The sequence below is a fragment of the Dunckerocampus dactyliophorus genome, chromosome 6 (genome assembly GCF_027744805.1).
Source record: "Dunckerocampus dactyliophorus isolate RoL2022-P2 chromosome 6, RoL_Ddac_1.1, whole genome shotgun sequence".
Lineage (NCBI taxonomy): Eukaryota > Metazoa > Chordata > Actinopteri > Syngnathiformes > Syngnathidae > Dunckerocampus > Dunckerocampus dactyliophorus.
Window position 1 is genome coordinate 31,274,288 of NC_072824.1, and position 13,208 is coordinate 31,287,495.

The following is a 13,208-nucleotide window of genomic DNA, read 5'->3' on the forward strand; positions in this document are numbered from 1 at the left end:
TTCATTTGTCAATATACCTTTTCTCAAAACAAAAAAAAACCTTACGTGTACTTTAAAGGAAAACTTAACTTTTTTAATTGTGAGCATCCTCCACAATCCTTATGTGAGACATGAACACACGTCTCTCTTTTCTGTGCGTTCTACAGATATAAAAACAGATAAAAAGAGACAGCTAAGAATGCACATAATGGGAATCACCTATTCTGCCTATAAAGCCTTCTGAAAACTCCAGAAAGCGACAACAACGCTTCATTTACATATGATGTGACGTGCGTATTAAGCGAGCTACAGCGACGTTGTTATTATTATTAACATTGTTACGCTTAACAGCTACTTTACTGGTGTACTGACACCTTGCCACACACCGACTAGCTACTAGCCGGCTAGCGACTAGCTTAACCACACACTCGCCCGCAGAGCGTCAGCGCCGCGCTCACAATGCCTCAGGCCGCTACCGAAAGATAACGCCACATTTTGAAGCTGCTGCCGCCACTGCTGTGTTTTTGTTTTTGTTTTTAAGTTTGGAAAAGTTACCGCTAGGTGTTGGCGTTCCTTTCTGTGTTGCTATGTGAAATCAATGCGCCCAAAAAGGAAGTTCGGGTCATGCCTAAAAGGACCAAAATAAGTATTACATGTTTTGTTAGTAAATGGTCACAGTATGGTTAGAAAACCATAAAACCTTGTTGGAGTTCTTTTTAACAGCGGGCTTTGTAGGCGTCATAGGTGTGTCCCATTACGTGCAGGAATGAGCTGTCTATCAGTTTTTATATCTTTAGAAAGTACTGACAAAGAGAAAGACGTGTTCATGTCTTACACAAGAATTGTGGATGATGGGCAAAATACCCCCCAAAAAATTGCACTTTTCCTTTCATAAGGAAAATTAGACAAACTACAGAGAACCGTGCTGCTTAATTTAAAACAAACAAAACTTTTTTTCTTTCATCTGGCTGTAACAGTCTGGCACTTTGTGTGTGAATTCATGCCTGCACCGGAGGAAGGGTTTCAAAGCACAGGAAACTTGAGCAAGCCAGCAGCGGGCTGCTTGCAAGACAGCATTTACTTAAAAGGAAGGCAGAGATCCATTGATGTTTTGTACCCAACACACCCCCACCCTCTAACCCCTTGACTAACTGCAAGACAGGAGAGCACAAAGATAACAGTATGTTCTTCTGAGACCCTTTGATCAACTGACTGTCTCTCTCTCTCCCCTCTCTTTAAAAGAACTGACATGAGTGAAGTACCCGATGAAAACACAAACAAACATGTAGAGGTGCCACAGACAACACATCCGCTGGGTAACACTCTTCCTACCTGCAGCCATTCTCCAGAATTTCAGCTGCTGTCCCGATGGTAGCAGCTGCCCTCAGGGATTTAGCAGACAGTCCAATAACAGAAGCTAAAGCTTTCGCCTTCAGGTCATGACAGCTCCACTCCTCTTCCTCCAGAAGAGGAGGAAGGTATCCGCACATAAGCTTGAGGTTACCCAGCGCGCCGTGATTCATGTACGCCGCATTCTCACAGCCTGTGCGCACGTATTCGCGGTATATGTCAGAAGTCAAAAACATCTGGTAAGCACTCTCTTCCATGTTGGACTGGATCTCCATCTGTGCCTGGTCGAACATGGCGGAGTCTATTTGTTGCTTTTTAATACTATCCCTTATGAAGGTCTTGGTGGCGGGTTTGAGCTGCTTGGCAACAATGCTGTTGTTCTCGATGTACCTTTTAAAAATAACTTTGGCAACTCTCAGTGTTTTGGTATCCTTGAGGTCCATTTGCCTGAAACCATTGCAGGCGAACCAAAAGTCCAACGTGTCCACGCAATTATCCTGCTCCAAAAAGGTCCTGAAGAGGTGAGCACCATCTTGATCACCAAGAAGAAAATGCAAAGACTTTGTCCAGCGGATCAGCGGCGAGTCCGGGGAAGCACTTCCCTCTGGCTCCCCCAGTCCATCCTCGTTCCTCCGCGGTGCTGAACCGGGGAGCGCGGAATTGGCAGGGCTGTCTTTAACCTTGCTGAGGGCTTTCATTTTCCCAGACCTGCTGGAGATATAGCATGACGACTCTCCCTCCTCCCCCGGCACCGGAGGACGAGGAGCATCTTCGCGGAAGCTACTGCTGATGTGCTCAGCCAGCGCCCTGCTCATGGCTCCAGCTCTGGTTGCCTGTGTGAGAGTGCCTTGGTGCCTCCACTGAGCGCCAGTTTAATCCTCCTCACTCTCTAAAAGCAGCAGGGAGCTTCTCAGCTTTTTTTCCACTCTGAAACACACAAAGTATTGATCTAATCAAAGCCGTATCCTGCTGAACTTCAAAGAATCACATCAAGTAAACACTCCCTTTAAAAAAAAAACAGCGAAAAGAGAAATGAAAGGCTGCTTTCGCCTCCATTATTCTATTTTTAATATAAATGAGAGATCCAGGGATGTCACATCACAAACATTTTGCAAAAATCATCAAATCAGAGCCCCACTCTTTACACGTGTTTTTGCTTGACGGTCCATGCCACAGGCTTCAATTACAATTAACTCCTAGTTCTTTCTGATTGTACCACGTGCATTTATCACGTTTTTATTTTGTAGCCCACACTTTTTCCCCCTCACAATTGCAATGCAGACGCATCTCACATGACCTTACAACGTAGTCATGTAGAGGTTAAGCGATCGTTACCAGTAAAGACTTGCCAATGGAGGACATTACGGCATTAAGGTTTGTCGCATTTACGGTAAAACTCCAATTGAACAGTCGGATAAATTAAACGAGAACATCTTTCTCACGTAACTTCGCTTTTAACGCAGAGAAACTGCAGCAGTGCGCAAATGATTCTATCAAGGCATAAAGCAACCTACCATCGCACGCAGGCTAGGTCCAATCGGACTTGTTCAAAAAGCGGAACTTTTACTCCATTCTCAGAAAAGCAGTCCGCAACTCTTAAAAATAGTAATCCAGGAACAAACAAAAAAAAAGCGCACCACATGTGTCGCTCTCCATTCAACAACTGACCTCTGCGGAGGAAGGCTCGGTCCCTATGCAGCTCTCTGGGGGTGTCACAATCTGAAGCAAATAAACGAAAAGGAGGAGGCTCCAGTTGTGGAATACATCCCACTTTTCCCCGGCTATAAGAAACGCGCCGAGCGAGAAATTGTACTTTTTTTTTTTTTTTTTTAAATCTGAGCCACATGTACGCGCGCAGGCGCACAGACACACATACACAGACAGACACATAAGCCTCTTATCTCGTCGTATTGCTCGCCCACAAACAAGAAACACAGCCCGCATTTCTCAACTTCAAAGCTGAGCAGCAGCACATCAAAGCGTCCAAGAGAGGGGCTCTGTGGAACACTTTCACTACAACTTACCATCCATGTTCTCATACTGCCTGATTCCAAATCGTTCAAAGTTAAGCAGTCCGCATTCACACCAAGCGTCTCCGTCCGGTATTATCTCGTGAGGACAATGAAAATCCCTCCATTTTCATCCCAGGTAATGTGTCAAGAGATGAAGTATAATCCATCGGGGTTGTTGCTAAACCAAACGCGCTGAAGGTTCTACTGTGGACTTCATAGGGGAAAAAGGCTGCCCTGGTCCCGAAAGATACATAACAACACGCGATTGGTTGCTTGTTTGAGAAATGGCAGAAAACGTAACATTATGACCCAAATGCAGGAAAATGGATACAAAGTTAATTATAAATCAAACAAACACTTTTGGGAATAAACCATTGCTTCATAACCTTGTGTGGGCAATAGATGTATTTACTTATATGCCAGGACCTTATCAATGCTACAACACAGCCAACTCACTGATGCTTTGGAACGTCGAAGGTATAGGTCACCACTTTATATGTACTAACAAGCCCAATTATTGCATGAATTCGGTTTGAATTAACTTTATAGATCGTCTTAGACTTTTTAAGGATCAGACCAACTATAAGCCAGATCCCTCTTGCATGCACAGTAGATGTTCTGAGACCACTCGCAAGTGGCGTAAAATGGAGCGATTGAGACGTCCGTAAAAATGTCTATTTTTGACGCTCCAATCAAGCATGGGGTGTGCCTATGCATCTTGGCGCCAACATCGTGGACAACCAGCATCGTCCAATGCACAGCATCATCTCCCAGCAGTAGTTTCAGTGGCAGATTACTATCACTGCCCTGCTCCACTGATAGAATGAGCAGATCGTTCCTCCCCCACACCATGCGACTTTTCAACACAACAGAGGGGGAGCAGTAAAAACACACACAGGACTGGACTTATTAACTTATTATTATTATTATTTATGATGTATTATTGAAATTGAAGTGATCTGCTACATATTCATTCCTATTCTATTGTATTATTTTTCTTACCTCTCCTATTTTGCTTTGTTTGTTTTATTTTTAAGTGACCACGTTTATATCTATCATACGCTACAGAGGCTCGCCCCCGCCACCCCCAAACCCACCTGCTGATTTTGGATCAACATTTGCAAGAATAATGACGGCCGTAATTTTTACCGCAACTTAATTTAAATTTAAAATAACTTTGTGGTCACAAATCCGCAAATTTGCGGGGTCGAGAATGCTGAATCGTCCATCAGCCATGGTGGGCTCTCTGCACACACACACTATGTACTTTATTTATCCCACAGTTAATTTCCCCGCTGTGGGATAAATAAAGTACATACATACATACCAGTCTGGAGGACGAATAGTGAGAGAAAAAGACCAGCTGAAGGGACGGCGGGGGCTGTTTACGCCAATTACTGTAGGAGACAAATTCATGTCACATAAGATGGAATAAGTCAATATTTCAAGAGTACACGTATAAAAGCAAAGACGACCGACTCGACAACTTCCTAAGTAGACCACAGACAAGATTGTTTGTTTCTCATAATGTTACGGCTTCTTCAGTATTTCACCTCTATGTCACTAAAATAACCAATTTTTTTTTTCTCTTCATATTTTGACTTTATTCTCATTAAATTACAGCTGATTTTCCTGTTTCTGCCGGGGTTTTTTTAATTTTCAAACAATTTCAACTTTTTTCTTGCACAATTTCTTCTCGTAATTCTAACTTTATTCTCGTAACATAACTTTTTCTGCAACCTAATTTTCCAAATGTACAAATGTATTCGTTGTTTTTCATAGTATTACGACTTAAAGTAAATACCATATTTTTTCTTCAATATTTCAATTTTATGCTAATAAAATTACATTATTTTTCCTCACAATATTACAAGGTTATTCTCATAAAATTGCAACTTTTGTCTTGTTAGAATACAACTTTTTTCTCTTGATATTTTGATCATATTTTTATTTCGTAATATTACAGCAGATTTTTCAATTTCTGCTGTTTTTTACATTTTCCAACTATTTCAACTTTCTTGTACATTTTCTTCTTGTAATTCTGATTTTATTCTCCTAACATTATATAACCTTTTCCGCAACCTATTTTTCCAAAAATTGCCACTTTATTCATTGTTTTATTTGTTTTTCATAATATTTTTTAAATGTATTTTTTGTTAATATTTCAACTCTGTGCTACTGAAATGACATTATTTTTTTAGGTTACGTTATTGTCTTAAAATGACATCTTTTTCTTGTTAGATTACAACTTTTTTCTGTTAATATTTTGACTTTATTCTTGTAAAGTTACTGCTGATTTTTCCATTTTTTATATTGTTGTTTTTTTTTTGTTTATTTCTTGTTAAATTATATTTTTTAAATGCGCCGCGGGCCAATAAAAAATAGTCACACGTCGCAAATGGCACCTGGGCCGCACTTTGGACACCCCTGGTGTAATGGAAAGTTTGTTTTTAAATAGTTGGTCAAAACAAGTACCGGTAATCAAAATCTATTTCATCCACTTTATACCTTAACATTTACTTTCCTTTTGCAGTCTTTACTTTGTCGTTTACAGTTTTAGTACTGTAGACACTGCAGGAGTAGTAAACCATATTTTCTATGCCTCTGAGGAGCGCCATAACCACAAGATCCAAAGCAAATGTCATTTATACACACATTTAAGCGTTTCCATCCACACATCAGAGCTGTAGAAATCTTATTCATTTGACTTCTACCAGTAATAGCTATTAGCATGTAGCATTCTGTCTTCCTCTACCCACATACTTTAGTGTGTTTCAGAGACACGCAGGCCAATAATCGAATTACAGATAGTTCAACATTTTAGTGTATGTAAACATAATCAGTCATCTGCCGCGGCAATATTATAATCCTCACAGCCTAAATTTAGCCAGTCCCCATTTGCTCCAAAATAGTCCCATTTGTTTGTGCTGCGTTTGTGCAATTAAAATAATCGTTCGTGCTGTCATACTCTGAGTTACTGAAGGTTTAAGTAGCAGGCTATTACATAACCAGCCCCCCAACATGCTCAAAATGAAACCAAAATGTCTCATTTTTTTCCTTCTTCGTTTGTGCTATTTTGTGCAATAAAAATGATTGACTGTGCTTTGTTAGTTTTTTAGCTATTAAACATATTACATAGGTGAAGCTAAGTCCACCCAGCCCCCCATATGCTCCACATGAAACCAAAATAGTCCCGTTCGTTTGGGTTGTTTTGTATAAATAAAATTAACATTGGTGCTGCTTTCGTTTTTGAGTTATTTCAGATTATTTTTCAATCAACATTAATCCAGCCCCCCATTTGCTCCAAATTAAACCAAAATAGTCCCAATTGTTTGTGCTGTGTTTATGCAAATAAAATGAATGTTTGTGCTACTTTGGTTTTTGAGTTATTGCTGTTTTGTGCAGTTAAAATAACCATTTGTGCTGTCATACCCTCTGAGTTATTGAAGATTTTAGTAGCAGGCTATTATATAATCAGCCCCCAACCAACCTCCCATTTGGTCCAAATTAAACCAAAATAGTCCCGTTCATTTGTGCTGCATTTGTGCTCTTTTGTGCAAATAAAATGAATGTTTGTGCTGCTTTCATTTTTTAGTTATTACAGATTATTTTATCAGTCAGTCAACGTCAATCCAACCCCCCATTTGCTCGAAATTAAACTAAAATAATCCTGTTTGTGCTGCGTTTGTGCCGTTTTGTGCAATAAAAATGATTGATTGTGCTGTGTTAGTTTTTTAGTTATTAAACATATTACAAAGGTGGACCCAAGTTCACCCAGCCACACGTTTGCGCCAAATGAAACCAAAATAGTCCCGTTCATTTGTGCTGTGTTTGTGCAAATAAATTGAATGTTTGTGCTCCTTTCATTTTTGAGTTTTTACAGATTATTTTATCAGTCAGTGAACGTTTACCCAGACCCCCATTTGCTCCAAATTAAACCAAAATAGTCCTGTTCGTTTGTGCTGTTTTGTGCAATTAAAATGACCGTTTGTGCTGTCATACTTTCTGAGTCATTAAAGATTTAAGTTTCCAAAATAGCGTAATTTGTTTCTTTCTTCATTTTTGTGCTGTTTTGTGCAATAAAAATGATTGAATGCGCTGTGCTAGTTTTTTTAGTTATTAAACATATTACAAAGGTGAACACAATTTCACCCAGCCCACCGTTTGCTCCAAATTAGAGAGTCCACTTTGTTTGTGCTGTTTTGTGCAAATTAAATTATCGTTTGTGCTGAGTTTGCTTTTGAGTTATACATTATTTCATCAGTCAATCAACATTCACCCAGCCCCCATTTGCTCCAAATTAAACAAAAATAGTCCAATTTGTTTGTCATGCATTTGTGCTGTTTTGTGCAATTAAAATGACCGTTTGTGCTGCCATATTTTCTGAGTTATTAGTGTCCAGTGATTACATGATCAGGCAATGATGTCATTGTCCCCCTAACATGCTCGGAATGAAGCCAAATTTCATCTCATTCTTTTCGTTTGTGCTGTTTTGTGCAAATAATAAAATAATCGCTTGTGCCTTTGTGGCTTGAACAATAATACAAGATGTGACGCCAACAGCACACAACAACGGTTGTGTTGTTGTTGCTGCAGCTCGTCTGGTACCAGCGACTGTCTGTTTACTGTCTGTCTACTTTTAACATGAACACCACAAAAAATAATCAATCGTGTGGTAAATGGATGTATGGAGTACTTAAAGTACTTAAACAACCTAAAACATATTTAAGTCATAGCCTGGGAAATCTTATACAAGTCATTGTCAAATAGAATACATGAGTCACAGGCCATACCACAAATATGTCACCCACTCCAGTTATTAGTTCCACATTCAGGGAAAATGGCACAGCACGACATTTTGACTAAAATTGGACAGAGAGCAAAGGCAAGAGCTGTTTGCTAGTCTTTTAATTCACATGACTTCCCTAATGTCATTGTGACAGAATCTTCGAGAGAGGGTTAGACAGTGATCCAGTCTCATGGTGCTTCAAAGGTCCCTTTGATGTTGAAAATCAACTTTATGGAGCATATCATCATGTAAGTCAGAGATTTGAAATTCTTCTCCTGATGGCACAGGACAAGAGAACTAATGGAATCCAGCTCCTGACATCATTTCACGTCGGGTTATGGAGAAATAAACACATGCTCCGTGGCAGCGGTCGACATTATGTGTCTGCAACTGTCGGTACAATGGCAATGTCGCAGCAGGTCTGTTTCAGGAACATTTCTCCACACCGAGATCTGGAATATCATTCATGTATAGGAGGAGTTACAAGGCGTGTCATTTTTAAACATACAATTAAACAATAATTTTTTTTTTAATATAAAAAGAGCAGTAATTTTACAAGAATCAAGACAAAATATGAGGAAAGTCAGGTCATGATATGAAGGGAAAAAATATAGCAGAAAAACTTTAGATGAAAGGAAATCCGTCGTATTATTAGAAACAAACAAAACAAAGAATAAATGTGCAGTTTTTGGAAAATTTGTTTGTGAAAAAGGTCTAATATTATGATAATAAAGTCAAAATATTACACACAAAAAAAGTGTAACGTAAGGAGAAAAGAATTCATACTAACGTTCACTTTCAGACAGACAGACTTATTCATCTCCGAGAGAAATTCACATTTACTCACAAAGCGGAGATGCAGGCTTTTTTTTCTTCCAATATAAACCTCGTCTCTGCATATCTACATGGGCTGATTTAAAAAAAAATGTAAAAGTGGCCCCACATCCTTTGATTTTGAAGTACGTGGCCCTCGGTGGAAAAAGTTTGGACACCCCTGGCTTAATGTGTATCCAGTCATTACTTATGAATTGTGCGTTTCAGTTTATTTTAATGTCTTTACTTATTTAATTTCTATTTATTAGAAACGATTTATTCCCATTTTGTTACTTTAATTGAATTTTTACTTGTACTTTTATCTTTACTTTGAAAATGTTTATTACTTCCTAGTCTTAACACTGCACAAGTTTACTCTTTACTCCTACCATATGGACAAATTAATGTATAGCTTTTATTAACTCTTACTTTTTTACTCTTACTTGTTTCATATCTTTGTAAGGGGATAAGCAAAGCAAACAAAATCAGCAGAGGATCAAATACTTATTTTGTAGCTGCGCCAGAATCTGTGAACTAACTCCATGATAGTCATCTTTGAAAGTAGGATGCGCAATGGTTATGAAGCTATGTTATGCTTCATGCCTTCCTCAGACTACTTGATTATCCACTATGATTATCATGGATACCCGTGATTGATCATTTGAATTTATTTTGCTGGACCACACCTGTTGATGCTTGAATGCCCACACTTGTGTTTAGCAGCAACAAAAGAGGGCGGTGCAAAGTAGCCACACGAAAGCCCTTTTTTGATGTTGACCCTGCCCTGACCCCTTTGTTAGTGCCCTAACCATTTCACAGAAAGATCCAAACCCTTTAAAAGCACAAGACAGGATGGGAGTGCAATTATGCCTCAATAAAACGGGGTGACCTGGAGGCTAATTGGGAGCTTGTGGCTGGGAAGAAATGAAGCCCACCTGGTCTATCACCAGAGATCGGAAATGGAGCACTTGTTTAATTAGAGGTCAGATTTACAACACAGTGAAAGAAAGTGATCAATTCACTGCTCTCAGTACGGGTGACACATCAGGACATAAATCAAAATAAAGTAAGATGCTGTTTAGGGGTGTCTTACAATAGTTGAATATTCGACAATTTGATTCGGAGGAATCTGATTCGACTATCAATCTCACCGTCGAATCATATAAAAATGTCACGTGGTCAAGACTGTACTGTTCTGACTACATGGGGGGTGCCCACGGCTGCTGCTGAGCACACATTTTTACAAAGACTGGCTTTGTTTTTGTAAGAAATAGCCTACTTTGATTCAAAAACAGCCTAATTTGTGTTATTAAAGAATTGAAAATGACGTGCGTGTTTAACAGAAGACCTATACCACGCATTAATAAAAATCACCCGCTTCAGTGGCACAATCCAGAGGAGCTGAGGTGAGCGCCAGCTTTGAAGGCTAGGAAGGACTTGTATTTTGAAAAGGTTAACGATGTTGTGATATTATTAGTGGTGTCACAAGATCTGGTGACAAGATTTCTCGTTTCGAGAAAAGCTGTCTTGCGAGAACAGGGCAGCCAAAAGCCAATCAGATTGTGAACTACGGTGTCGCTGCTATCGATGATAATTCAGTAATATGGAAGTGACAGTGCGCAAGGCATTCTTGGAACCACGCATTAAACGCTTAACATACAACATAGACCTTGCAATCCAACCTACTTTGGACTTCCCTGCATCAGCGAGTGACACATGGCTGTTTTTCTCCGTCAAACCAACCAAAAATGGCTAGTGGGGACATCTGTCGCCAAGCAGAAGCTGTACTAATTCTACATTTGATCAAAGTTACTTAGATTTGTCAGATCAAAACACATAGCTTGTCACACTTGTCTGCACCCTTAATCGCTGAGCGGTTCTATGTACGCTCATTGTATTTGCCTGTGCGCACTTTGCAAGCAGTGCTTCATAACACACCTCATACATAGAAGAGGTCCATGTTGACAAGATCAAAGCGAGCAGGGGCATGCGTTAAAAGTGAAAGTCAGGAAGTGTTTCGTGCACTCTGCACCTTTGTACTCTTGCACAGGTGAGCAACAGTACAGAGGTACAGCGTACCCCTCCAAAATGCAACGACAGAGTGAGAAGGCAACACGTCCTGGCAAAACCAAGACAGTCTCGCTTGCCGAACGCACAAGGATGTACAAAGTGTACACCCGCCCAGTTACATTTTGCAAAAAGGCATAATGTCATAGAAAAAGCTAAAAAAGGCGACAGAATTACGAATTGCCTGTGAGAAAATATAAAATGTCATAGACACCAATTCTGCTATTTTATAGGGTTAAAAATGACAAAGGAAATATTGCATTATTATGATATATTATTATTATTATTATTATTATTATTACTATTAATATATATTATCATAACAGTGGTTTATTTGGTCTTAAAAACGTTGACAATAATATTGTTAAGCATCAATCCGTGGGAAAATAAACATTTTAAAACACCTATTTTGTGACTTGGTTACATAAAAAGGTTGGTTTGTCCAGTCATATTTTTTCAGCGTACTTGACTTAAAATTAATGTTGAAATCTTGTCCCGTCTCATTCTCGCAGACCTGATGTCGTGCATCGTCTCGTCTCGACAGTTGGGTGTCGTGACACCCCTAGATTATTATTATACCTTTAAATTCAGTCTATTAGCTCAGTGCATTTGCAGTCTAATAGAAGGCCTGCTTGACACGTGCACTCACATAGCACAATCAGAGTTGCAAAACACTTGATATGACTGATGAAAAAATACTGGGAAACACACAATAGATGCTTTGTTTTCAATGCTCACTTCTACACAATCTTAACTTTCACTTTCTAGGGGGGTACCACAGCTACTCTATAGACTCTGTGCACTTTCTATCTGGGCTCTTGTCACCCGCCTTCCTTGTCGATGTAGAGTCCCGCTCTGTAACCAAATATATTGCTCTTATTTTTTCATACAATTTGAAAAGCTTTTAAATTGGGGGATCATTGACGACTGGCAAACTTCTCATCTGTGCTTGTTTATTTTATCAGAAACATCAATTTTGTCAGAAACATCAATTGTACAGCTGCCCTGTTCGCAGTCGCTTTTCTTAAGAACTTTCAGATGTGCATCAGCCCACAGTATCCGATGTGATTCCGCTTTATCACCCTTTACGCAACGCAAGTCCTACACTTGTACTAAAACTGAAGTGGAGAGGGTGGATAATTGCACATAACCCAATATTTGGGAGTTCAAAGGCTTTGGTGGGTTGGGTGATCATTTTGGCTGAAGCATCTCTGTAAACACTAATAAAATTAAGTGCGTCTGAGGGGGTGTGGCCATGCATCCCTTTGAAGAGACCCTGTGATCAGTTCCCCCTCTCAATTAGCGTATTGTCCACTTCTCCTTTCAGAATGGGAGAGAGGGGGCAGTCTCCCCTCTAGCTTCCCTTTGAAGTGATTATCCCTTTATCTCAAGTCTGAGCGAGGAATATCTTGGGGGACAATGGCAAATTAAAGCCCATATGGAGAAACGCGTGAATGGCTGTTTGTAGGCTTAGTGGGGAATAATGAGAAAAAAGTGCAATAAATAGAGGAGGGAGAGAAACTGGGCAATGGCATCATTCTGTTTTCATGAACCGAGTGGTAGATGTCAAAATTCATCTCGAAAAGTAATTTTGGTCTGAGTTGACACTTGTAGCGGAGTGACTTAAGAAGATCTGTCATGACAGACGGAGAGAGAAAGAGGGCTGCAGAGACAGAAAGATGGGCATGAAAAAGGGAGAGGACTGCAGTTGTCAGCAGAATCAGATGGCGGTCAGGCAGACAGGCTTGAAGAAGATACAATTAAAGTGTGGAGTTAAGACGTGCTTTGAAGTTGGACATGGTTCATAAAACCCTTCAAATTTGAGAAGCCAGCCATTCATCTTCTTGTTACGGCGAGTGAAGACTGCGCCTTTTAAAAGGTTCAGTTTGAGAAAACACACTTTTAATTCCAAGTTTGGACTAGTATAAATAAATCAAAACTAGTAATAACTGAGGTTTTCAACACGGCTAAAAGGGGAGGAAAAAAGGAATAGTCATCTTTTGAAACATGAGCCCAGGAAGGCATGGGTCTGTATGTGAACACGGAGGATGAATAATTACTTTCTCTGCCCACTCTCGAGCTTTTCTCTTACAATCCTGTTTTTCTGGTGGCTTACAAGTTTAATAATGTATAGAGACAGCGTATGTGATGTTTGCCCAAATCCTTTGAAGCTTTGTGGTAAGCAAAAGCCAGCTGAT

At 39.7% G+C, this 13,208-nt stretch overlaps 1 protein-coding gene across 1 annotated transcript in view; it reads right to left on the reverse strand.

Moving 5' to 3' along the window:
- Positions 1-3,129, reverse strand: part of LOC129182679 (axin-2-like) — a 29,119-nt gene extending 25,990 nt beyond the window's left edge. Inside the window, exons 1-2 of the mRNA XM_054779088.1 lie at positions 2,844-3,129; positions 1,312-2,256 (exon numbers count right to left, since the gene is read on the reverse strand). Coding sequence (XP_054635063.1) covers positions 1,312-2,144 — 833 coding nt within the window. The 5' untranslated portion in view covers positions 2,145-2,256; positions 2,844-3,129. The remainder of the gene's footprint in view (positions 1-1,311; positions 2,257-2,843) is intronic.
- Positions 3,130-13,208: the final 10,079 nt, after the last annotated feature.